This window comes from Nerophis lumbriciformis, linkage group LG03 (assembly GCF_033978685.3).
Source record: "Nerophis lumbriciformis linkage group LG03, RoL_Nlum_v2.1, whole genome shotgun sequence".
Lineage (NCBI taxonomy): Eukaryota > Metazoa > Chordata > Actinopteri > Syngnathiformes > Syngnathidae > Nerophis > Nerophis lumbriciformis.
This window is the reverse complement of record NC_084550.2, coordinates 8,512,511-8,535,486: the sequence shown is the minus strand read 5'-3', so window position 1 is coordinate 8,535,486 and position 22,976 is coordinate 8,512,511. Positions and strand designations below refer to the sequence as shown.

The 22,976-nt window shown below is 41.0% G+C and overlaps 1 protein-coding gene across 2 annotated transcripts in view; it reads left to right on the top strand.

The window, feature by feature from the left end:
- kntc1 (kinetochore associated 1) overlaps positions 1 to 22,976 on the top strand; it is a 124,268-nt gene that overhangs the window by 31,883 nt on the left and 69,409 nt on the right. For both annotated transcript variants that reach the window (XM_061932964.1, XM_061932956.1), the window contains exons 25-43: positions 594 to 697; positions 776 to 878; positions 954 to 1,088; positions 4,479 to 4,598; positions 6,413 to 6,485; positions 6,620 to 6,687; positions 8,250 to 8,551; positions 10,603 to 10,775; positions 10,865 to 10,965; positions 11,046 to 11,190; positions 11,255 to 11,311; positions 12,309 to 12,472; positions 14,108 to 14,212; positions 14,283 to 14,411; positions 14,735 to 14,851; positions 17,385 to 17,491; positions 17,583 to 17,811; positions 22,051 to 22,140; positions 22,232 to 22,397. In XM_061932964.1, the coding sequence (XP_061788948.1) occupies positions 594 to 697; positions 776 to 878; positions 954 to 1,088; positions 4,479 to 4,598; positions 6,413 to 6,485; positions 6,620 to 6,687; positions 8,250 to 8,551; positions 10,603 to 10,775; positions 10,865 to 10,965; positions 11,046 to 11,190; positions 11,255 to 11,311; positions 12,309 to 12,472; positions 14,108 to 14,212; positions 14,283 to 14,411; positions 14,735 to 14,851; positions 17,385 to 17,491; positions 17,583 to 17,811; positions 22,051 to 22,140; positions 22,232 to 22,397 (2,488 nt within the window). The remainder of the gene's footprint in view (positions 1 to 593; positions 698 to 775; positions 879 to 953; positions 1,089 to 4,478; positions 4,599 to 6,412; positions 6,486 to 6,619; positions 6,688 to 8,249; positions 8,552 to 10,602; positions 10,776 to 10,864; positions 10,966 to 11,045; positions 11,191 to 11,254; positions 11,312 to 12,308; positions 12,473 to 14,107; positions 14,213 to 14,282; positions 14,412 to 14,734; positions 14,852 to 17,384; positions 17,492 to 17,582; positions 17,812 to 22,050; positions 22,141 to 22,231; positions 22,398 to 22,976) is intronic.

The window sequence follows — 22,976 nt, the reverse complement described above, 5'->3', positions numbered from 1 at the left end:
ACAATATTACATAAGAATACAAATAAAAAGCAACAATGAGGATAAAAATATAACAGTAAAATAAGAATATAACAAGAGAAACTAGGCAGTAGTGACCATACACTTGCGCAAAATGCAGTTTTACAACATTTTGTAAAATGGTAAATGGGTTATACTTGTATAACGCTTTTCTCTCTTCAAGGTACTCAAAGCGCTTTGACACTATTTCCACATTCACCCATTCACACACACATTCACACACTGATGGCAGGAGCTGCCATGCAAGGCGATTACCACGACCAATCAGTAGCAACGGTGAAGTGTCTTGCTCAAGGACACAACGGACGTGACTAGGTTGGTAGAAGGTGGGGATCGAACCAGGAACCCTCAGGTTGCTGGCACGGTCACTCTCCCAACCCCGCCACGGCGCCCCATCATCTTTCTCCTCTAAAATATTGAATTGACTTTTGAGACCGCGCCAAACCACATTCTATTAAGCTACTATTAAGTTATTGCTAAAAAAAAATGCAATTATGCGGGGGCATGAATGCCGAAACCGCAAAATTTGTTGCAATATTTGTGAAATATTCAACCTTGTTGACGATTCCCTGCAGCTGATGGTGGATGCGGTGCTAGAGATCATGCAGAAAGCTGTCTTCCCCTGGAGTAATGTGGTGGAAAAGCTGGTTCAGCAATACCTGGAGATGGATGGACCTAAGTAAGTCAAGTGAAACTGTCCCATCCTCTTATATTTGTCATTTCTCTATGATTTGTTTGTGTTATTTTGCTCTAAAAGACAGGAGCTTTTAAAGGAGAACTACCGCCTGATGGAAATCCGCAAACTTCTCCGTGGCTATGGCATCCGCAACTACAACCACTCAAACATAGGTCAAATTAAGGTAAAATATTACTGTAATTTATCTCTGATGCATTAACCATACTGTTTCCGCCTTTAAACTGGGATGTCTTTGCAGACATTAGTTAGATACATACTAAAGCAAGACGTTCCGACGTGCCTTGACGACGCCCTCACTTTGGCCCGAGCGTACAGACTTCCAACGTCGGAGATCCACTACTTGTATCTCCTCCGGCTGATAGGCCAGGGCACGGTATGTGTGTCACTTGTGAAGAAATGAAAAATGCTGTATAACAATTAGGGGTGTAACGGTATGTGTATTTGTATTGAACCGTTTCGGTACGGGGGTTTTGGTTCGGTTCGGAGGTGTACCGAACGAGTTTCCACACGAACATATTAAGTAGCCGCCTCCGCTTCCTTCTGCCTCTGTCTCTTGTCAGTACTCTACACAGCACCCAGCATTGTCCCACCCACACAACCATCTGATTGGTTACAAACAGAGCGGTAACAGCCAATCAGCAGTGCGTATTCAGAGCGCATGTAGTCAGTGCTTAGCATTTAGCAGGTAATCATCAGGCTGCGGAATCTCCCCAAATTATAATAAACACCTCTCAGTCAACTACTAGTAACATCACTATGACATACTTGCCAACCCTCCCGGATTTTCCGGGAGACTCCCGAAATTCAGCGCCTCTCCCGAAAACCTCCCGGGACAAATTTTCTCCCGAAATTCAGGCGGACTCAGGTCCTCCACAATATAAAAAAGCGTACCTGCCCAATCACGTTATAACTATAGAATGATGGAGGGCGAGTTCTTGGTTTCTTATGTGGGTTTATTGTTAGGCAGTTTCATTAACGTCCTCCCAGCGTGGCAACAACACACAACAACAGCAGTCACTTTTTTGTATACCGTAAAGCAGTTCGTCTGCCGTAAACAGCAATGTTGTGACACTCTTAAACAGGACAATACCGCCATCTAGTGCATTTGATGAAAGCACTTTGGTGCGTGCCACACAGCAATGCATCATCAGAGAGGGTGTTCAGCATGGTTCGAAAAATAGTGACAGAGAATAGAACAAGGATGGACAATTCAACCCTTAACTCAACAATGAGTAGATGAGTGTTATGTGTGTGTATATGTGTAAATAAATGAACACTGAAATTCAAGTATTTATTTTATATATATATATATATATATAATAAAATAAATATATATATATATATATATATTTTTATTTTTTTATTTATTTTTTTAAATTTTATTTATTTTATTTTATATATATATACCGTATTTTCCGCACCATAAGCCGCCCCGTGTTATAAGCCGCGCCTTCAATGAACGGCATATTTCAAAACTTTGTCCACCTATAAGCCGCCCCGTGTTATAAGCCGCATCTAACTGCGCTACAGGGAATGTCAAAAAAACAGTCAGATAGGTCAGTTAAACTTTAATAATATATTAAAAACCAGCGTTCTAACAACTCTGTTCACTCCCAAAATGTACGGTAATGTGCAAATGTGCAATCACAAACATAGTAAAATTCAAAATAGTGCAGAGCAATAGCAATAACTTAATGTTGCTCGAACGTTAATGTCACAACACACAAAATAAACATAACACTCACTTTCTGAAGTTATTCTTCATTCATAAATCCCTCGAATTCTTCTCCTACGGTGTCCGAATTAAAAAGTTGGGCGAATACTACGGGATCCAAAATGGCCGGCTCCGTCTCGTCGAAGTCATCAGAGTCAGTGTCGCTGTTGTTTTTCCAGCAGTTCCGTGAATCCTGCCTTCCGGAAAGCTTGGACCACAGTTGAGACCGAAATATCCGCCCAGGCATTTACGATCCACTGGCAGATGTTGGCGTATGTCGTCCGGCGCTGTCTCCCTGTCTTAGTGAATGTGTGTTCGCCTTCGGTCATCCATTGTTCCCACGCCGTTCGCAGTCATGCTTTAAATGCCTTGTTGACACCAATATCGAGCGGTTGGAGTTCTTTGGTTAATCCACCCGGAATGACGGCGAGTGTTGTATTTGTGTGCTTCACTTGTTTTTTGACACCATCTGTGATGTGGGCGCGCATGGAGTCGTATATCAACATGGACGGAGCTGCGTGAAAAAAGCCACCCGGCCTCTTCGCGTAAACTTCCCTTAACCACTCGCTCATCTTTTCTTCATCCATCCATCCCTTCGAGTTAGCTTTTATGATGACGCCGGCTGGAAAGTTCTCTTTTGGCAAGGTCTTCCTTTTGAATATCACCATGGGTGGAAGTTTCTGGCCATTAGCATGGCAAGCTAGAACCACAGTGTGTCGCTTAGTAGGAGCCATTTTGTGGTCTTTACAGATGTAAACACACAAAGGAAATGAAACGTAATACCCGCGCGCTTCTTCTTCTATGGGGGCGGGTGCTTACCTTGGCGGTTGCTTACCGTAGAAGAAGAAGCACTTCCTCTTCTACGGGGAAAAAAGATGGCGGCTGTTTACCGTAGTTGCGAGACCTAAACTTTATGAAAATGAATCTTAATATTAATCCATATATAAAGCGCACCGGGTTATAAGCCGCACTGTCAGCTTTTGAGTAAATTTGTGGTTTTTAGGTGCGGCTAATAGTGCGGAAAATACGGTATATATATATATATATATATATATATGAAATACTTGACTTGGTGAATTCTAGCTGTAAATATACTCCTCCCCTTTTAGCCACGCCCCCAACCACGCCCCCGTCCCACCCCGACCACGCACACCCCCACCCCCTCCCCCCACCTCCCGAAATCGGAGGTCTCAAGGTTGGCAAGTATGCACTATGAGCCCGTTGACCTTCTAGAAATATAAGAGGCAGCTCAGCTCGCTCGCAGTCCTGGCTTGAGGTGAAGGCTAATTCGCTTTTAGCGTAACGTTAGCTCATTTTGCGGTGTGTGTGTGTGTGTGTGTGTGTGTGTGTGTGTGTGTGTGTGTTACGGACAGCAAAGCCCTGTCTGTCTGTTATTTCACTTTAACTTTTTCTGTGTTGATTGAGCTGTGTTGAAGCAGGACATTATGTTAAATGAAGAGTTTCTGTCTCTGATAGTTGATATAATAATGTAACTGCAATATTAAGCCTACATGAACTCCATGGTGTTCAGGGATGAATAGTCTCTCCTATTGCTATTGTACCATTTTTTCAGCTATAGTTACATTAATCATTAGTGCTGCAGCAGCCTAGTTTTGAATGGCAGGGTCCCTGCTATCACATGTTGATAAAAATATAACATTTACATAATAAAAATCAACTACAGGCTTCCCAAATGCTGTAATAAATTAAGCATGATGAGTTGACTTGAAACTGTTAAATGTTGCACTTTTTATATGTAGAAGAACATTTTTGTCATTTTATTTAATCTGAGCAACAACTTGAGGCAGTTTAATGTTGATTAACGTGGACAGAATTATTATAGTGTTCCCAATGTTAAAAGGATAAAGCCATTGTTTACAAATTTGGTAAATAAATAACCAAAAAATTTATATTTTGTTGTTTTCTTACTGTACCGAAAATGAACCGAACCGTGACCTCTAAACCGAGGTACGTACCGAACCGAAATTTTTGTGTACCGTTACACCCCTAATAACAATGTGATGTTTTGCTTTTTTTGTTTGTTTTAAGAGCGAAGAGTGCATTGTGGCGCTGAGGAGGTTGCCGGCTGCAGAGGTAGAGTGTGTGATGGAGCGTCTTACATCCTGGGCCATGCTGCAGTTAGAGGACAAAGACCACATTTCTGATGAAGTGAGTTAAAGTCTTTCTTTTTTTTTTTAAAAAAGGGTTATTTTTACAGGGATATTGTATCTTGTGATGTGTCATAGGTTTTGTCTCTACTGTAAATAATCCAACGAACATATTCTAGTCAATAAATCGCCAAGTCTACTATAGTCCCTGGGTGCGTGGTCTTGAAAAGCAAATAACCGCCAGGGTTTCTTATTATTACCGTCGAGTACACTGCAAAAAGTCAGTGTTCAAAAACAAGAAAAAAAAATTCAAAAATGAGGGGTATTTTATTTGAACTAAGCAAAATTATCTGCCAATAGAACAAGAAAATTTGGCTTGTCAAGACTTTCCAAAACAAGTCAAATTAGCTAACCTCAATGAACCCAAAAATACCTTAAAATAAGTATATTCTCACTAATAACAAGTGCACTTTTCTTGGTAGAAAAAAAAAGAGAACTTTTTGCTCAATATGTTGAAAAATATTCTTAAATGAAGTAAATGCTAGTGCCATTATCTTGACATAATGATATGCGCTCGGCATTACATTTCTTGAAACCAGCAAACTTATACTAAAAACTGATTTATTGTTCTTAATGGAAAGGCAACAAGGCAACCGCTTGTTACTCTCGGGGTCTCCTAGCCGCTCAGGCAAATCATATGGTCTAAAAATGAATTTTTCCATCGACAACATGACATCATCGCGCCAAGTGCGTGCTCTTTCAGTCAATTAGTGCGCATATATACAGCCTGGCCCCCGGCTAAATTTTTTTAAATTGTAATTTTGAATAATTTACCTGAATGTGCATGAACTATTTCTGTTCAATATTGTTAGAAATGTCACATGTTAAATGTTTAAATATTAACTGTCAGTTTACTGTACTGTGCCAACTGTACTACTATATGAGTACGTATTTTCTATTGTTTCATTGAAAATAAAACAGCAAAGTCCATTTGGCTGTCATCTGTTTTAATTATGAGACACAATTTTGTCAAAATCATGAATTTTTTTTTTCATGCTTGAAATAAGAAATTATTACTTTAAAAAAGTAGTTTTATACTTGTGAGTGTTGATGACACAGCTTTGCAACAGTTGATATTCTAGTTTCAAGCATGTTTTACTCAATATAGGTCATCAAATCTCAGCAACAAGCTGTAATATCTTACTGAGATCATTTAGGACCAAAACCCTTAAAACAAGTAAAACACTCTAACATAAAATTTGCTTAGTGAGAAGAATTATCTTATCAGACAGAAAATAAGCGAATGTCACCCTTATTTGAGGTATTTAATCTTACTTAGATTTCAGTTTTTGCAGTGTACCGGTATCGATTCCCAAGTACTGACAATTTTTACTGTATCAATTTAAATGTGAAATGTACCCATCCCAATGTGTAATATCCATGTTGATAAATGAAAATGTGGACAGTTACATGTTCCCTTCCACTTTCTCATGGACTCAGAATCATTACCCAAGTAGGTGTTTTCAAATTTCACAAAAAAACAGCCTTTCTCATTATTTCTAACTTACAATTAACACCACTAACCTCTTTGTGGTTTAGTACCGTATTTTTCGGAGTATAAGTCGCACCGTAGTATAAGTCGCACCTGCCGAAAATGCATAATAAAGAAGGAAAAAAACATTAGGCAACTTTCATAAACTATGAAAAAAACTGCGACTTATAGTCCGAAAAATACGGTAAATTAACGCCCCAGGCTATAACTACAGTATTTACGGTATTCATTATCTGAGACTTAAATGTTTATTCACAAACATGCCTGCAAGTCAACCAGTCATGACATCTATGGAGTTGAACCAATATGCTTGTCTACATTAGCACAAAAAACAGAAGATGGTCACTGCTCAGGTGATGGTGGAGGCACTGAAATACCAGCATGTGATACAGAAACGTGAGTATTACAATACATAATATTGCAATAAGACTATCACAGCAACATGCATGTGCTTCTTTACAGTAGCAATACTGAATTGTAAATAAACGTGAAGATCCAAGACTGACTCCCTGCTTTCTTGTCTACTACAGATGATACCCTTAAAAGCATGGAGTGTGAAAACAGCCTGTGCACATTCAAAGTTATCGCCCACCTCCAGGTAAATTTCACGCACACAAGATCAACACATCAAGCGTGTAAATATTTCTATTAGTGATGTCCGATAATGGCTTTTTTGTCGATATTCCGATATTGTCCAACTCTTAATTACCGATTCCGATATCAACCGATACCGATATTCCTATTTTTAAATCTCTCTTAAAAACATACTTTTATTCCATGGCTTTTAACACTGAGTGATATCCATCCTGCAATGGCGCCCCATAATACACCTGCTGTGATCCTGTTTTTATGTTTTTATGTTTTTATTAATTCTATTTTAATTATTTATTTTTTATCGTGTTCTGTTTGTGTTGTGTTGTGTTTGCTCGGTACTCGTTTTATCTTTTAACCTGCTCATTGTACAGCACTTTGGCTACCCCTGTGGTAAATTTTAAATGTGCTCTATAAATAAAGTTGATTTGATTTGATTTGATATACAGTCGTGGAATGAACACAGTATTATGCCTAATTTTGTTGTGATGCCCCGCTGGATGCATTATACGGAGCCCCTAAAAGGACATGGGGGAATTTAATATTTTTATAATTTTTTTTAATTTTAATTTTAATTTTAATTATTATTATTTTATTTTTTTTAATTATTTTTTTTTTAGACATGTATATCATGCCCACGAGAAACTTTTTATAAAGTTATAAAAAAAAAAATATATATATAGTATATACATTTTTATTTTTTTATTTTTATTTTTAGACATGTATCTTTTTAGATACATGTCTAAAAAAAAAAAAAAATTATAACTTTTTTTTTTTTTATAACTTTATAAAAAGTTTCTCGTGCGCAAAAGATACATGTCTAAAAAAAAAATTAAAAATAAAATGTTTTTCCCCCATGTCCCTTTAAGGGCTCCGTAGCATTAAACAATGTAACAAGGTTTTCCAAAAAAAATCAACTCAAGTTATGGAAAAAAAAAATGCCAACATGGCACTGCCATATTTATTATTGAAGTCACAAAGTGCATTATTTTTTTTAACATGCCTCAAAACAGCAGCTTGGAATTTGGGACATGCTCTCCCTGAAAGAGCATGAGGAGGTTGAGGTGGGCGGGGTTGAGGTGTGGGGGGTGTATATTGTAACGTCCCGGAAGAGTTAGTGCTGCAAGGGGTTCTGGGTATTTGTTCTGTTGTGTTTATGTTGTGTTACGGTGTGGATGGTCTCCCGAAATGTGTTTGTCATTCTTGTTTGGTGTGGGTTCACAGTGTGGCGCATATTTGTAACAGTGTTAAAGTTGTTTATACGGCCACCCTCAGTGTGACCTGTATGGCTGTTGACCAAGTATGCCTTGCATTCACTTGAGTGTGTGAAAAGCCGTAGATATTATGTGATTGGGCCGGCATGCAAAGGAAGTGCCTTTAAAGTTTATTGGCGCTCTGTACTTCTCCCTACGTCCGTGTACACAGCGGCGTTTTAAAAAGTCATACATTTTACTTTTTGAAACCGATACCGATACATTCCGATATTACATTATAAAGCATTTATCGGCCGATAATATCGGCAGTCGAACATCTCTCATTTCTATTCATCTGAACATGCACTTTCTTTAGGAAGATTTCGATCTCTTCATCACCCCTGCCAACTACGAAGACGCCAACATTCGCCAACAAATCCAGGAGCACCACATCACGGCCTACGAAAGAACGCGTGGCAGCCGTTCATCCGAAAGCAAGGACACGGCCGCCCCGGTAATGGCCAACGATCCCGACGGAAAGACCAGGACCATCTCCACCCAGGCGGGCCTGTGTCGCCTAGGGAGGCAGCTGCAGCGCACCAAACAGGAACTGTGGTCCGACTTGGCCCTGCGCGCCTTGGGGGTGGGCAAGATTCACAAGGCCCTCAAGATTCTCAGGTAAGCATGTGTGACTGATGATATTGATATTGGTGATGTTTCCACATTCCACAAATATGTGCTATGTTGATTAGAAACTACCGGTAAGTCTAAATTGTCAATAGATATGAATGTGAATGGTTGTTTGTTTATGCTGTATGTGCCGTGCGATTGGCTGGCAACTAGTCGAGGGTGTACCCTGCCGCTTGCCCGAAGTCATCTGGGATAGGCTCCGGGTTACCTGCGACCCTAATGACCATAAGCGGTGTGGTAAATGGATGGATGGAAGGTTGATGTTGATAGTGTTTTTTCTGTTAATGACTTAAAACCAGTAGACCATGTGCACACCAGCACTGGTGTATTTAGAAACTGTTGCCCTTTAATATGCAAGGAAGTAAAGATGTTCGATAATATCGGACTGCCGATATTATCGGACGATAAATGCTTTAAAATGTAATATCGGAAATTATCGGTATACGTTTCAAAATTATTGGTATACGTTTCAAAATTATCGGTATCGGTTTCAAAAAGTAAAATGTATGACTTTTTAAAACGCCGCTGTGTACACGGACGTAGGGAGAAGTACAGAGCGCCAATAAACCTTAAAGGCACTGCCTTTGCGTGCCGGCCCATTCACATAATATCTACGGCTTTTCACACACACAAGTGAATCCATGCATACTTGGTCAACAGCCATACAGGTCACACTGAGGGTTTAACACTGTTACAAATATGCGCCACACTGTGAACCCACACCAAACAAGAATGACAAACACATTTCGGGAGAACATCCGCACCGTAACACAACATAAACACAACAGAACAAATACCCAGAACCCCTTGCATAAATTGAAATAGCTGCAACATAACATACATAAGTAACAAACCGCATAATAACAAAATGTCACAACATAGCTGTAAACCTGGCTTCACCCAAGGAAGGCACACATGACATGATTATATGTCATGTCACTATATACAGCACAAATACTGCTATACACAAAGCCTAACCAGGCCTTTTTTCTCTCAAGGAATTGTGAAATAAAATCATGTCTTCAGGAGATCAACACTGTACTGAATCCCAGAACACTACGCATTTCCCCAGTTTTAGTTTAGAGAAAAGGAAAAATTGACCTGGCCCACTAGGACCTCTCTTTATGTTTGTGAACTTTATAGTCTATGCATTTAGAGTGATGTGATAATCAAACACTCTAGAAGTCTAGAATGAAAGAGTATATAAGAGAATTGACAGAGTATGTGTACCTTCAGTGCTGAATGATGAGCAGAGGCAGAGTTTTGAGTGTTTTCTTTAGCTTGCTTTCCATGTTTATGTACTCACTGTCCACTGTGTCCAGCTGCCTGAAATCGGGTGACTCCACTGTAGAAATAGCCTGCATGCTCTATCAATGTTGTCCTGGCTAGCAGTCCCTCCGTTAAAATCCAGCCGCTGTGTGTCTCTCCTTACTAGCTTCGTCGAAGCATGTTGCTTTTGTAGCTGTTTCAGCAGATTTGAATTGCTGTTTTGGGCAGTAGATAGGATCTTTGATCCAAGACACAACTTACATTTAACTAAAATGTTCTTTTCTTTGTGCTCGACAAAAAAAAAGTAGTGAGAATATCTCCATGTTAAGAAACTCGGCCTCGGCTCCGCCATGTCTTGTTAGTAAACACAGACACGCCCCCCCGCCCCACACACACACACCCACACAACCTCTTCGTTGTGTCATTCAGAAGGACGACACCGCAGCAATAAAACACACTCAGATCTTCTCAGTTTCTAGCCGATACTACGTAAAAAATAACGTAAAATAACGCAGTAACGCATCATGTAGTAACGGTAACTGAGTTACTGAATATAAAAAATAACGCATTAGACTACTAATTGCCGCCGAAAATAATGGCATTACAGTAACGCGTTAGTCCCAACACTGGCTTTTGGACACCACGCACCTGACGACAACAGCAGACATTGTAGGTAATGAACATAAGTGTTAATTGGAGTGGCCCTATAACAATAATTGTAGTATTTATTTGAACATTAGCTAAGCTTCTTAATTTGTCATCTTTGCCAGCGAGCTCTATGAGCACCACGACAACACCAGCACAGGGAAGGTGTTGTTTACTGCCGCCAAGACGTTATGTCAGATGCTGGAGGCGGACGTGCCCATGGTGCTGCCTGATGAAGCCGACCTGCCGGTTGTCATCCATGAGCTCGCCTGCCAAGCCATCACTGTGTGCCATCCTGGTAAACATCAGCCATGACACATTCTTATCTTCAAACAGCACCTGTCATTTACTGCTGATTGGCTGGCATGTATTTGAACACTATTACAGACTTGCTGCTGGATTGTTTGGAGCTTTGCAAGTCCACACGGATTGCAATGGATGTCTATCATCAGTGCCAAATATCAGACGACTACGGCTTTGCAGCCAAGGTCATCTTTTTTTAATTCTACCAAATAAATGAATATAGTGTAAAATAGTAAAATAATACAATTGTTCCTTGTGCTCACAGGATTTGGCCTTGGATACGGCGGAAAATGTTTATTCTCAGTGGAGCTTCCAAAATGTTTTTAATGAAGACTGCATTGTATTGGACCCAGTGTCTGTGTTACCTGTTCAGTATGAAATCACCAATTGCTTGCTGCCTATTTCTCAAGGTAGCACACAATTGCATATTCTATTTTGTGTTCAATTTCCTACTGTAAATACCTGTTATTGCAGATACCAAATTGTACCCGTTGGACTGCTCCTGCCTCTCACACTGCTCTTTTGAAGATGGTAAGTACTTTTTTTTAAGTAAGTTAAGCAAATACTAGGGGTGTAACGGTACATGTATTTGTATTGAAACGTTTCGGTACGGGGGTTCCGGTTCGGTTCGGAGGTGTACCGAACGAGTTTCCACACGGACATATTAAGTAGCGTAACACACGTTGTGTAAACAATGCACACTGAGGCACAACACACGGCATGCTAGCAGCTAACGGGCTACGATATGTCCTCTTTTGCGGAGCTGTCAGGGCGGAGTTTCTTAAATGCCTCAAATGTCCGGCATTTTGAGTTAGGGTTACGTGTATTTTCAATGTACGTTCAGGGTTAAGAAGGGGTTAAAAACAAAACAAATGGTGCGCACAGCAGCATTGGTGAGGGAGGGGCAGAGACAGAGAGAGAGTGAGAGAGTTATGATAAACGCGCATGCGTCGCCAGGCTCTGCTTTTTATCCATAGATTCATCAGATTTAATTTTGTATTATCTATAGCAGTGGTGTCAAAAGTGTGCCCCGGAGGCCAGTTGCGGCCCACAGCTAATGTTTTAAAGGCCCACGGCACATTCTAAAAATACTATTAAAATAAACAAAAACATAACAAAAGTGAAATAAAAAAGGTTAAATGTAATTTAGAAAAAGTTGCAATGTTGACTAATAAAACAAAGCTGTTTTTTTTTCTTTCAAACTGTCATTGCTCAAAACATAATATTGAATCAAAATCAATGTTATTATGAATTATTGACCTATCCAAGGTTCCCATTACTTCACATCAAATATTCCACTAAGAAAAATATTTTTGGTGGAAAATTTTGCAAATTAGGTAAATAAATAACCCAAAAATGTATATTTTGTTGTTTTCTTACTGTACCGAAAATGAACCGAACCGTGACCTCTAATCCGAGGTACGTACCGAACCAACATTTTTGTGTACCGTTACACCCCGAGCAAATACATTACAAATACATCTTGTTCCCTGCTTTTAGTTAACCTTTTTGCGTTTGTTGTGTTCAGGTTCAAATTACTTGCGACCCCTGATGAGTCCTCTCAAAAGAATGATGCAGATGTTACAGGAGTGCAGTCAGCTGCAGCTGGCCATGAGAGTGATGGTCAACTCATATGGCAGCTGTCTGCAACATGTTACCTCCAACATTTTGAACCCAAAGATTACTGTACAGGTATAACACAGACACATGCCATAAATCCTCTATTCAACTAACCGCTGAATCGACGGGTGCGTGGTCTGTAGGGACGTACAGAATATCATTAGGATTTTATCCATATCGATACCGGTATTCATCGATACTATATGTTAGTGGTGTTAATAAAAATTGTGAATAAATGCATTTTTATTTGCATTTTTTATTAGCACAAGAGGTTGTACACCACCAACATCATGTAACATATCACAGCAGGGACGTCTTTTATTTGCACCTGTTTTTAAACAGTCAACTATGTTTGCAGTAGAGATGTCCGATAATATCGGACTGCCGATATTATCGGCTGATTAATGCTTTAAAATGTAATATCGGAAATATCGGTTTCAAAAAGTAACATTTATGACTTTTTAAAACGGCGCTGTGTACACAGATGTAGGGAGAAGTACAGAGCGCCAATAAACCTTAAAGGCACTGCCTTTGCGTGCCGGCCCAATCACACAATATCTACGGCTTTTCACACACACAAGTGAATGCAAGCATACTTGGTCAACAGCCACACAGGTCACACTGAGGGTGGCCTTATAAACAATTGTAACACTGTTACAAATATGCGCCACACTGTGAACCCACACCAAACAAGAATGACAAACACATTTCGGGAGAACATCCGCACCGTAACACAACATTAACACAACAGAACAAATACCCAGAACCCCTTGCATCACTAACTGTTCCGGGATGCTACAATATACACCCCCGCAACCCCCCTCCCACCTCAACCCCAAGAATGGGAAAGAATTCCACCAGAAAAGCTTAAAAAAAATTCTCCTCAGTTCCCAAACGTTTACTAAGTGTTGTTAATAGGAAAGGCCATGTAACACAGTGGTAAAAAGGCCCCTGCGCCAACTTTTTTGCAATGTGTTGCTGCCATTAAATTCAAAGTTGATGATTATTTTCAAAAATAAAATTAAGTTTCTCAGTTCGAACATCAAATATCTCGTCTTTGCAGTCTTTTCAATTGAATATCAGCTGAAAAGGATTTGCAAATCATTGTATTCTGTTTTTATTTACGATGTACACAACATGCCAACTTCACTGGTTTTTGGGTTTTGTACTTCATTAATACAAGTACCGGTAAATAATACATTCACCAACAAATAGACAATTCACAACAAGTTGTCCTAATTATCACCGCAAATGCAGCAGCAATACAGGATACAGGGAATGCGCAATAAGTTTTGTCAATATCGGCTAATACTGTTGTGGAAGTTTCTCCCCTCCGAGTTCCTCGGACCACCAAGCACTGACATGAGAGCTGGATCAGGTTCACAATATAGTTTTATTTTCCAATAAATTGTCTTGCTTTTCAGCAATTGCTTTGTGTCTGTCTGTCTCTCGCTCTCGCTCTTGCTCCACCTCCAACACCTCTCTCCTCCCCGGCTGCTGCCTTTTAACAGAGCGACAGGTGATTAGATAATCAGGCCCAGGTGGGCCATATACGCACCTGTCGCTGATCTCGAAGCCGGTCCTGGCACACCTCGTTTCGCTGCAGGTCCGCAGGCCACGCCCCCCTCCACAACTGTCTATTAGGTTTAGCCTGTTGCACTCTTCTAGTGTCACTTTTTAATTGTTTGCACTGTTCTTACTTTTCAGGTTCACGATGCAAAAGAGCTGAGTAAGTACAACGTGTGCTTGAATGATTTGCGTAAGAGCATTGCTTCGGCCCTGAATCACGTAGCTGTGGCCCTGCTGAACAAGGTGAGCCCAATGACGCTTTAGGTTTAGTACAATTATAACGTCATTCTAAATAGCTTTCTTTGGATTGCAGGTGTTAAACTGGAGGGTGGTTGATTGCAATTTGGCCATTGGAATCTGTACGCTGCTCCCGAAGGAGGAAGTCTTTAAAATACTCTGGAAGATTACCGACAACACGTGGGAAAACTATGATAAAATCTTGGTATTTCACCACCTATGTTTTACAGTTTTACCGTCGCTAGTGTATGAAGCTGTGGGAATTTCATGTGGATGTACAAAGTGTGTGTATTATTGTATAGTATATTACACTCGGTTCTTATGTCATCTTAGCTTTTAAAGACAAAGCTAAAATGTTGATATATTTGCATTTCTTGACTCGCATAGTATTGGTTTGAGCAACTTTAATGCACAAAATGTATCAAAGTGGCCCCCGCATCCTTCAATTGTGGCCATCGAAGGAAAAGGTTTTGGCACCAAACTTGATGATTAGATTGTGATCCAACCATGTCTCTTGATTTTTTTCAGGCTGTGGCCAAGATTGGGGCTAATCTCTGCTGTTTGTACGATAATGCGGAGGAAAAAGTGAAGTTTCTTTCTGTCATCGCTGAGGCTGAATGGGGCATCAAGCTTGCCAAACTAGAGGTAATACAGCACTTAGAAATATATATTGTAGTGGTGTCAGGTTCAAACACTGATGACATCTATTAAACAAGACAAGAGGCAAAGAATTAAACAGAGACAGAATTCAATTTGGACTAAATTTTGAGGAGAGTCGCCTGTACACTGTACCCTTGCACAGTATCTCAGCACGCTCTGGCGAAAGATTGAACTCCTCCTTCTTTATTTGACTTTCTCCGACCACATGACCACCGCTGCTTCCAGAGGGAAGTGGGTCGTAAACAGCGTTGCCTTTGGTTACCGAACAGTTCAAAAGGAGAGGTCGTAAAATAGTTCAAAAAGACGTTCGTAAACCAGTTCAAAAAGGAGGTTCAAAAAGAGGTCGTCTGTACCGAGGATGTCGTTGTGGCTTGTGCAGCCCTTTGAGACACTTGTGATTTAGGGCTATATAAATAAACATTGATTGATTGATTGAAATTGGGCAGATCCTGTCTTCTCTCCGCTTTGAAGTCCTTGGGTTAGAACAATATCTTTCTGTTGATTACCATACATGAAAGAACACAGAGAACCCTTCATGTGACTTACCCCATACTTGCCAACCCTCCCGGATTTTCCGGGAGACTCCCGAAATTCAGCGCCTCTCCCGAAAACCTCCCGGGACAAATTTTCTCCCGAAAATCTCCCGAAATTCAGGCGGAGCTGGAAGCCACGCGCCCTCCAGCTCCATGCGGACCTGAGTGACGTGTCAACAGCCTGTATTCACGTCCGCTTTCCCACAATATAAACAGCGTGCCTGCCCAAACACGTTATAACTATAGACTGATCGAGGGCGAGTTTTTGGTTTCTTATGTGGGTTTGTTGTTAGGCAGTTTCATTAAGGTCCTCCCAGCGCGGTAACAACACACAACAACAGCAGTCATGTTTTATTCTACCGTAAAGCAGTTTGTTTGCCGTAAACAGCAATGTTGTTGTAATATATTGAGTTGGAGGCAATAAACAGGCGAGGTGATGAAGTACGTCTCTTTACTGTAGACTTCAGAACAGACTCACACACTTGACGTCAGGTGCGCAACACCACGTAAATCATTGGCCAACCAAAAAGTAACCCCAGTACGCTATAGCCAACATTCACCAGGAGATGGCAACAGACAAACATAGATCACTCTATTACATTCCTCCCCTTTTAGAAATGTAGAAGTTACTCAAAATAAATAAACAACCCAACCAAAAAATGCAGCAGCTCAATTAAAAAACTGTACTTAAGCCAAATTCTTTTTTTTTTTTAGTACTGAACTCTTAACCCTCATTTGTAAACAATAACATGCTTATTATACAAACAGTATTTGTACACCTTTAACACAGATTTTTATACTGTCTTCAGAGATTCAGTTTTTTTGGTGGTACTCGAAACCTTTCTGGGTACCTGCGAAAGGGTGTTCAGCATGGTTAGAAAAATAGTGACAGAGAATAGAACAAGGATGGACAATTCAACCCTTAACTCAACAATGAGTAGATGAGTGTTGTGTGTGTGTATATGTGTAACACCCTTTTCCTTCGCCAGACTCAATATGTCAACCCAGCTTTTGCCACCCTGGTCCCTTAAACTGATAGTTAACATTATGAGCAAAAAATAAATATTAAAAAAAATCGCCTTTTCCAGACTTCCCTGCTCTTCCATAGACACCATAGCTTGATTCCTCATGCTATTTCAGCATTTCCTTTAGTTTCTTGAAGAAAAAATCAGTAGAAGAGGACACAAAATAGAATACTAGCGGGTTACCTTTTTTTCTCGAATTTTTGAGCCCCAGGCCTGTTCTTCCATTTTAGTTGTTTTTACACAGTCTTTCTCCTCTTGAAGGTGCTTCTTATTTTCGGGATTGCTGCAAATTACACTTTTCTCGCTTGGTCCGTCCAACTTTGCATGAGTCAGTTTGACTAGAGACGTCCATACTTTCCTCATATTCCCATCATTTGGCAATTCTTTATTCGTATTGTTACATCCTGATACAGTGCATTTAGCAGCCATATTTTATAATTCCTTCAAATTCTGCCCAAAAATAGTGTGTGACTCAGGATGAAAATGCTACCAAAACACAGACAATTTATACATTTCAGTGTCTTTGTATGTGCTTTTTTTGCATTCTGGCCGTCATCGAAAAAAATCCATAAATTAGCCGCACCATTTTATAAACCGCAGGGTTCGAAGCATAGGAAAAAAGTAGCGGATTATAATCCGAAATGTACAGTATATCGCACAACACATTAGCAACAGAACCAATGTTGTAATAGCGACAAAGAGAATTAAAGAGCACTGATAATTATATTGAATAATGTCAATGCAGAGGTAGAGCTGTTGGATGGGAACCACTCAGTCACACTTAAAATAAAGCTACTTTCATCTTGTGAAGATAACAAAATCTACATCAAGAGGTTTCCTACAGCCACAGCTGTTAATTCATTAAAATGTTTTTTTTAACCTAATCTTAGAGACCCCAGCAATATGATTGAATATATCTTTGCTGTCATGTGTTTTTTTTCTTTGGTTTTGCTGTCCCAGATATCCATCCAGCCTGTGTTTCGCCAGTGGTCTGACTTGAGCATCGTGATCCCCATTCTGGTGAAAAACAAGAGGATCACTCCAGATATCATCCTTGACTACTGCAGGTAAAAAAAAAAGTCAGCTTCTGACTCCTCCTTCTTCTGCTTTGGCATTTCTCTACTGTGTTACAAGTCTTGTCCTGTAAATCGTCTGCAGCACATTCGGTCTGGACCAAGACACCGTCATCAACCAGTACATCACCACCGTGCTGCTGCTCCAAAGAGAGGAGGATGAAGAGGAGGGTGAAGAGGAGCTGGGTACTAATGGCCAAACAGACGCCAAACCCCTGTGCCACGCGGACGCACTAGAGCGTGTTCTGCAGATCATCCCCAAGCTGCATCATTCCAGCGAGCTCTTAACCAATCTGTCTGCTGCCATTTTCAAGGTGTGTGGTTATCTCAACAGGGTGCTCCGGATGCTTGAAATTCCTACAAATACTTAAAGGTTCCTATCATTTAAACATTTTGTTTTTAATGCAGTAAAATGTTTCACTGCAACCTAAGGGGAATCCCTGGGGCAATGTCGGAAAAACCCATCACTCCCTCACTTGGTAGCTCCACTTTTGACAGAAGAGCTCAAACATTTGCTTGTCAAAACGATAAGAGAATCTCCTTTTTTTGGACATGATACCAGCTCTGCCACACCTAACTAGATGAGCATGTATTGTCTATACACCCACCACATCATGGAAGATCATTTTGTAAAAAATAAATAAATGAATAGAAAAAGGCTTAGTTACAGATCCTGAAATAAAGGTCTGCTACAGCAGGGGTCGGCAACCCGTGGCTCCGGAGCCGCATGCGGCTCTTTGATCACTCTGATGCGGCTCAGCTGCATACTTGCCGACCCCCCCGATTTTCCCGGGAGACTTCCGGATTTCAGTGCCTCTAGCAGAAAACTCCCGGGATTATTATTCTCCGATTTTCACCTTTACAATAATAATAAGGGCGTGCCATGATGGTGCAGCATTTAACGCCACCTAAATTCTGTATAAACAGCATACCTGCCCAGCCACTTTATATATGCATCTTCTGCTTGCACACGTAAGTGATAGCAAGGCATACTTGGTCAACAGCCACACAGGTTACACTGACGGTGGCCATATAAAACAACTTTAACACTCTTACTAATAATGCGCCACACTTTGAACCAAAACCAAACAAGAATGACAAACACATTTCGGGAGAACATCTGCACCTTAACACAACATAAACACAACAACAAATACCCAGAATCCCATGCAGCCCTAACTCTTCCGGGCTACATTATACACCCCTGCTACCACCAAACCCCGCCCCCACCCTAACCCTGCTCCCTCACACATCAACCCCCCCCTCTGTGCGTCGGTTGAGGTGGGCGGGGTTTGGTAGCGGGGGTGTATGATGTAGCCCGGAAGAGTTAGGGCTGCATGGGATTCTGGGTATTTGTTCTGTTGTGTTTATGTTGTGTTACGGTGCGGATGTTCTCCCGAAATGTGTTTGTCATTCTTGTTTGGTGTGGGTTCACAGTGTGGCGCATTATTAGTAAGAGTGTTAAAGTTTTTTATACCGCCACCGTCAGTGTAACCTGTGTGGTTGTTGACCAAGTATGCCTTGCTGTCACTTACGTGAGCAAACAGAAGTTCCATACAACGTGTGGCTGGGGCCGACACGCTGATTGTAGTGGGCGCTACATGCTGTACCATCACGGAACGTTCGAGAGAACAGCTGCCCTGAAATTCGTAGTCTGTCGGAAAAATCAGGAGGGTTGACAAGCATGACGCTGTCAAGCGCCATTCATATAAAACCCGCTGGCCACACTAACATTCAATTTTCATATGTAGGTTTGGGCCGCGTGTCTGAGACCTTTGGTTTATACATAGCACAAAGCAAAAATAAAACTTTGTATGCAGTGTTATTTCATTGTAAATTTCAAAAGATTTTTGTGGCTCCCATAGTTTTCTTTAATTTGTGAAACTGGTCAAAATGGCTCTTTGACTGGTAAAGGTTGCCGACCCCTGTGCTACAGGCATAGAAGCTGTTAGTTTAATGATTTTGGTTTTCTCAGACTAATAACCGAGCATGATGTTGCTGTTAAAAAGTGAGTGTGATGTTAGCACTTTAGCTAACATAGCCGTTTTTTGTCCTCCTTTCCTGATGCTTAATGTTCGGTTGTTGTACAGTACAGGCCAAAAGTTTGGACACACCTTCTCATTCAATGCATTTTCTTTACTTTCATGACTACCGTATTTTTCGGACTACAAGTTTTTTTCATAGTTTGGCCGGGGGTGTGACTTATACTCAGGAGCGACTTATGTGTGAAATTATTAACACATTAGCGTAAAATATCAAATAATATTATTTAGCTCATTCACGTAAGAGACTAGACGTATAAGATTTCATGGGATTTAGCGATTAGGAGTGACAGATTGTTTGGTAAACGTATAGCATGTTCTATATGTTATAGTTATTTGAATGACTCCTACCATAATATGTTACGTTAACATACCAGTTGGTTATTTATGCCTCATATAACGTACACTTATTCAGCCTGTTGTTCACTATTCTTTATTTATTTGAAATTACCTTGCAAATGTCTATTCTTGGTGTTGGCTTTTATCAAATAAATTTCCCCCAAAAATGCGACTTATACTCCAGTGCGATTTATATATGTTTTTTACATTTTCGGCCGGTGCGACTTATACTCCGGAGCGACTTATACTCCGAAAAATACGGGTATTTACATTGTAGATTGTCACTGAAGGCATCACAACTATGAATGAACACATGTGGAGTTATGTACTTAACAAAAAAAAGGTGAAATAACTGAAAACATGTTTTATGTTTTATGTTTTCGTCCTGGTCGTGGAACTGTGGACCAGCTCTATACTCTCGGCAGGGTCCTTGAGGGTGCATGGGAGTTTGCCCAACCAGTCTACATGTGCTTTGTGGACTTGGAGAAGGCATTCGACCGTGTACCCCGGGAAGTCCTGTGGGGAGTGCTCAGAGAGTATGGGGTAACGGACTGTCTTATTGTGGCAGTTCGCTCCCTGTATAATCAGTGTCAGAGCTTGGTCCGCATTGCCGGCAGTAAGTCGGACACGTTTCCAGTGAGGGTTGGACTCCGCCAAGGCTGCCCTTTGTCACCGATTCTGTTCATAACCTTTATGGACAGAATTTCTAGGCGCAGTCAGGGCGTTGAGGGGATCTGGTTTGGTGGCTGCAGGATTAGGTCACTGCTATTTGCAGATGATGTGGTCCTGATGGCTTCCTCCGGCCAAGATCTTCAGCTCTCACTGGATCGGTTCGCAGCTGAGTGTGAAGCGACTGGGATGGGAATCAGCACCTCCAAGTCAGAGTCCATGGTTCTCGCCCGGAAAAGGGTGGAGTGCCATCTCCGGGTTGGGGAGGAGATCTTGCCACAAGTGGAGGAGTTCAAGTACCTCGGAGTCTTGTTCACGAGTGGGGGAAGAGTGGATCGTGAGATCGACAGGCGGATCGGTGCGGCGTCTTCAGTAATGCGGACGCTGTATCGATCCGTTGTGGTGAAGAAGGAGCTGAGCCGGAAGGCAAAGCTCTCGATTTACCGGTCGATCTACGTTCCCATCCTCACCTATGGTCATGAGCTTTGGGTCATGACCGAAAGGACAAGATCACGGGTACAAGCGGCCGAAATGAGTTTCCTCCGCCGAGTGGCGGGGCTCTCCCTTAGAGATAGGGTGAGAAGCTCTGTCATTCGGGGGGAGCTCAAAGTAAAGCCGCTGCTCCTCCACATCGAGAGGAGCCAGATGAGGTGGTTCGGGCATCTGGTCAGGATGCCACCCAAACGCCTCCCTAGGAAGGTGTTTCGGGCACGTCCGACCGGTAGGAGGCCACGGGGAAGACCCAGGACACGCTGGGAAGACTATCTCTCCCGGCTGGCCTGGGAACGCCTCGGGATCCCCCAGGAGGAGCTGGACGAAGTGGCTGGGGAGAGGGAAGTCTGGGCTTCCCTGCTTAGACTGCTGCCCCCGCTACCCGACCTCGGATAAGCGGAAGAAGATGGATGGATGGATGGATGTTTTATATTCTAGTTTCTTCTAAATAGCCACTTTTTGCTCTGATTACTTTTTCGCACACTCTTGGCATTCTCTCGATGAGCTTCAAAAGGTCCCACTGTGGAGTGTTTTAAGTCTCGTCTTAAGACCCACTTTTATTCTTTGGCTTTTAACACTACGTGAGTTGTGTGGTCCTCTGTCCTCTGTTGTCCTCTGTGTTTTTTTAATTTTGATTTCTATTTACTGTTTTAATTGGTTTTACCCTTTAAAATTGTTTTTTAATCATATTTATTTTTATATTGGTTTTTATAATTATTTATTTTTTGTTTTTATTCAGTCATTGGTGGAGCTAAGGATAATATTTTAATATTGTTTTTAATATTGTTATGCAGCACTTTGGAAACATTTTTGTTGTTTAAATGTGCTATATAAATAAAGTGGATTGGATTAGTCACTTGGAATGGTTTTCACTTCACAGGTGTGCTTGAAGCTCATCAAGAGAATGCCAAGAGTGTGCAAAGCAGACCTCTGCTCGTAGTACCAGACTTACTGTATAAATTGGATTATTACTTGGATAATCATCTGACTTTCAATGCCTTCCTCATGCAGCTCAGTCCTTACAACTATGAAATGATCGAGGTGGTGTTAAAGATCCTCCAGGTTGCAGATGAAAATGTGCCAGGCTTGCCTGTCAATCAGGTAAAAACAAGAAATACTTTAAACATATAAATTCAACAGATTCTTTGTTTTGTATTATGCAGACGAGCGACTGATGTCTTCTTTTCAACAGGCAATGGGCCTCCTCCAGCACTTGAAGTCCTACAAGCGAAGGTCTCCCCCGTCGGACGTGGAACAGACATCTTTTCTGGAGAACAATCTGCAGCCCAGCCCCCTCCACAATGTCAGGCTGCCTTTCCACTTGCTCATGCAGATCAAACACTACTGGAAGATCATCTGTGAGTTGATATTATAATAATAATATTTTTAGTATTAAGACATTGTATTTTCATGTTTCAGATCTGTTTTATTACTGTACCTATGGCAAATTCCTCACAGTTACATTTTTTAAAGCAAAAAATATAACACCACCCCCACCGGCTAGCTTATGTTACCATTAGTTAACAGAACAGATACAGTGTATGTCAGGTTCAAACACTGATGACATCTATTAAACAAGACAAGAAGCAAAGAATTAAACAGAGACAGAATTCAATTTGGCTCAAATTGAGGAGAGACGCTTGGACATCTGTACCCTTGTACAGTGTCATTACGCTCTGGCAAAAGATTGCACGCCTCCTTCTTTTATTTGGACCTTTCCTGACCACATGGCCACAGCTGTTTCTAAGGGACGGGGTCGCAAACAGTTCACAGAAAAGGTCGTAAATAGTTCACAGAAATGGTCGTAAAAGAGTTAAAGGGGAACATTATCACAATTTCAGAAGGGTTAAAACCATTAAAAATCAGTTCCCAGTGGCTTATTTTATTTTTCGAAGTTTTTTTCAAAATTTTACCCATCACGCAATATCCCTATAAAA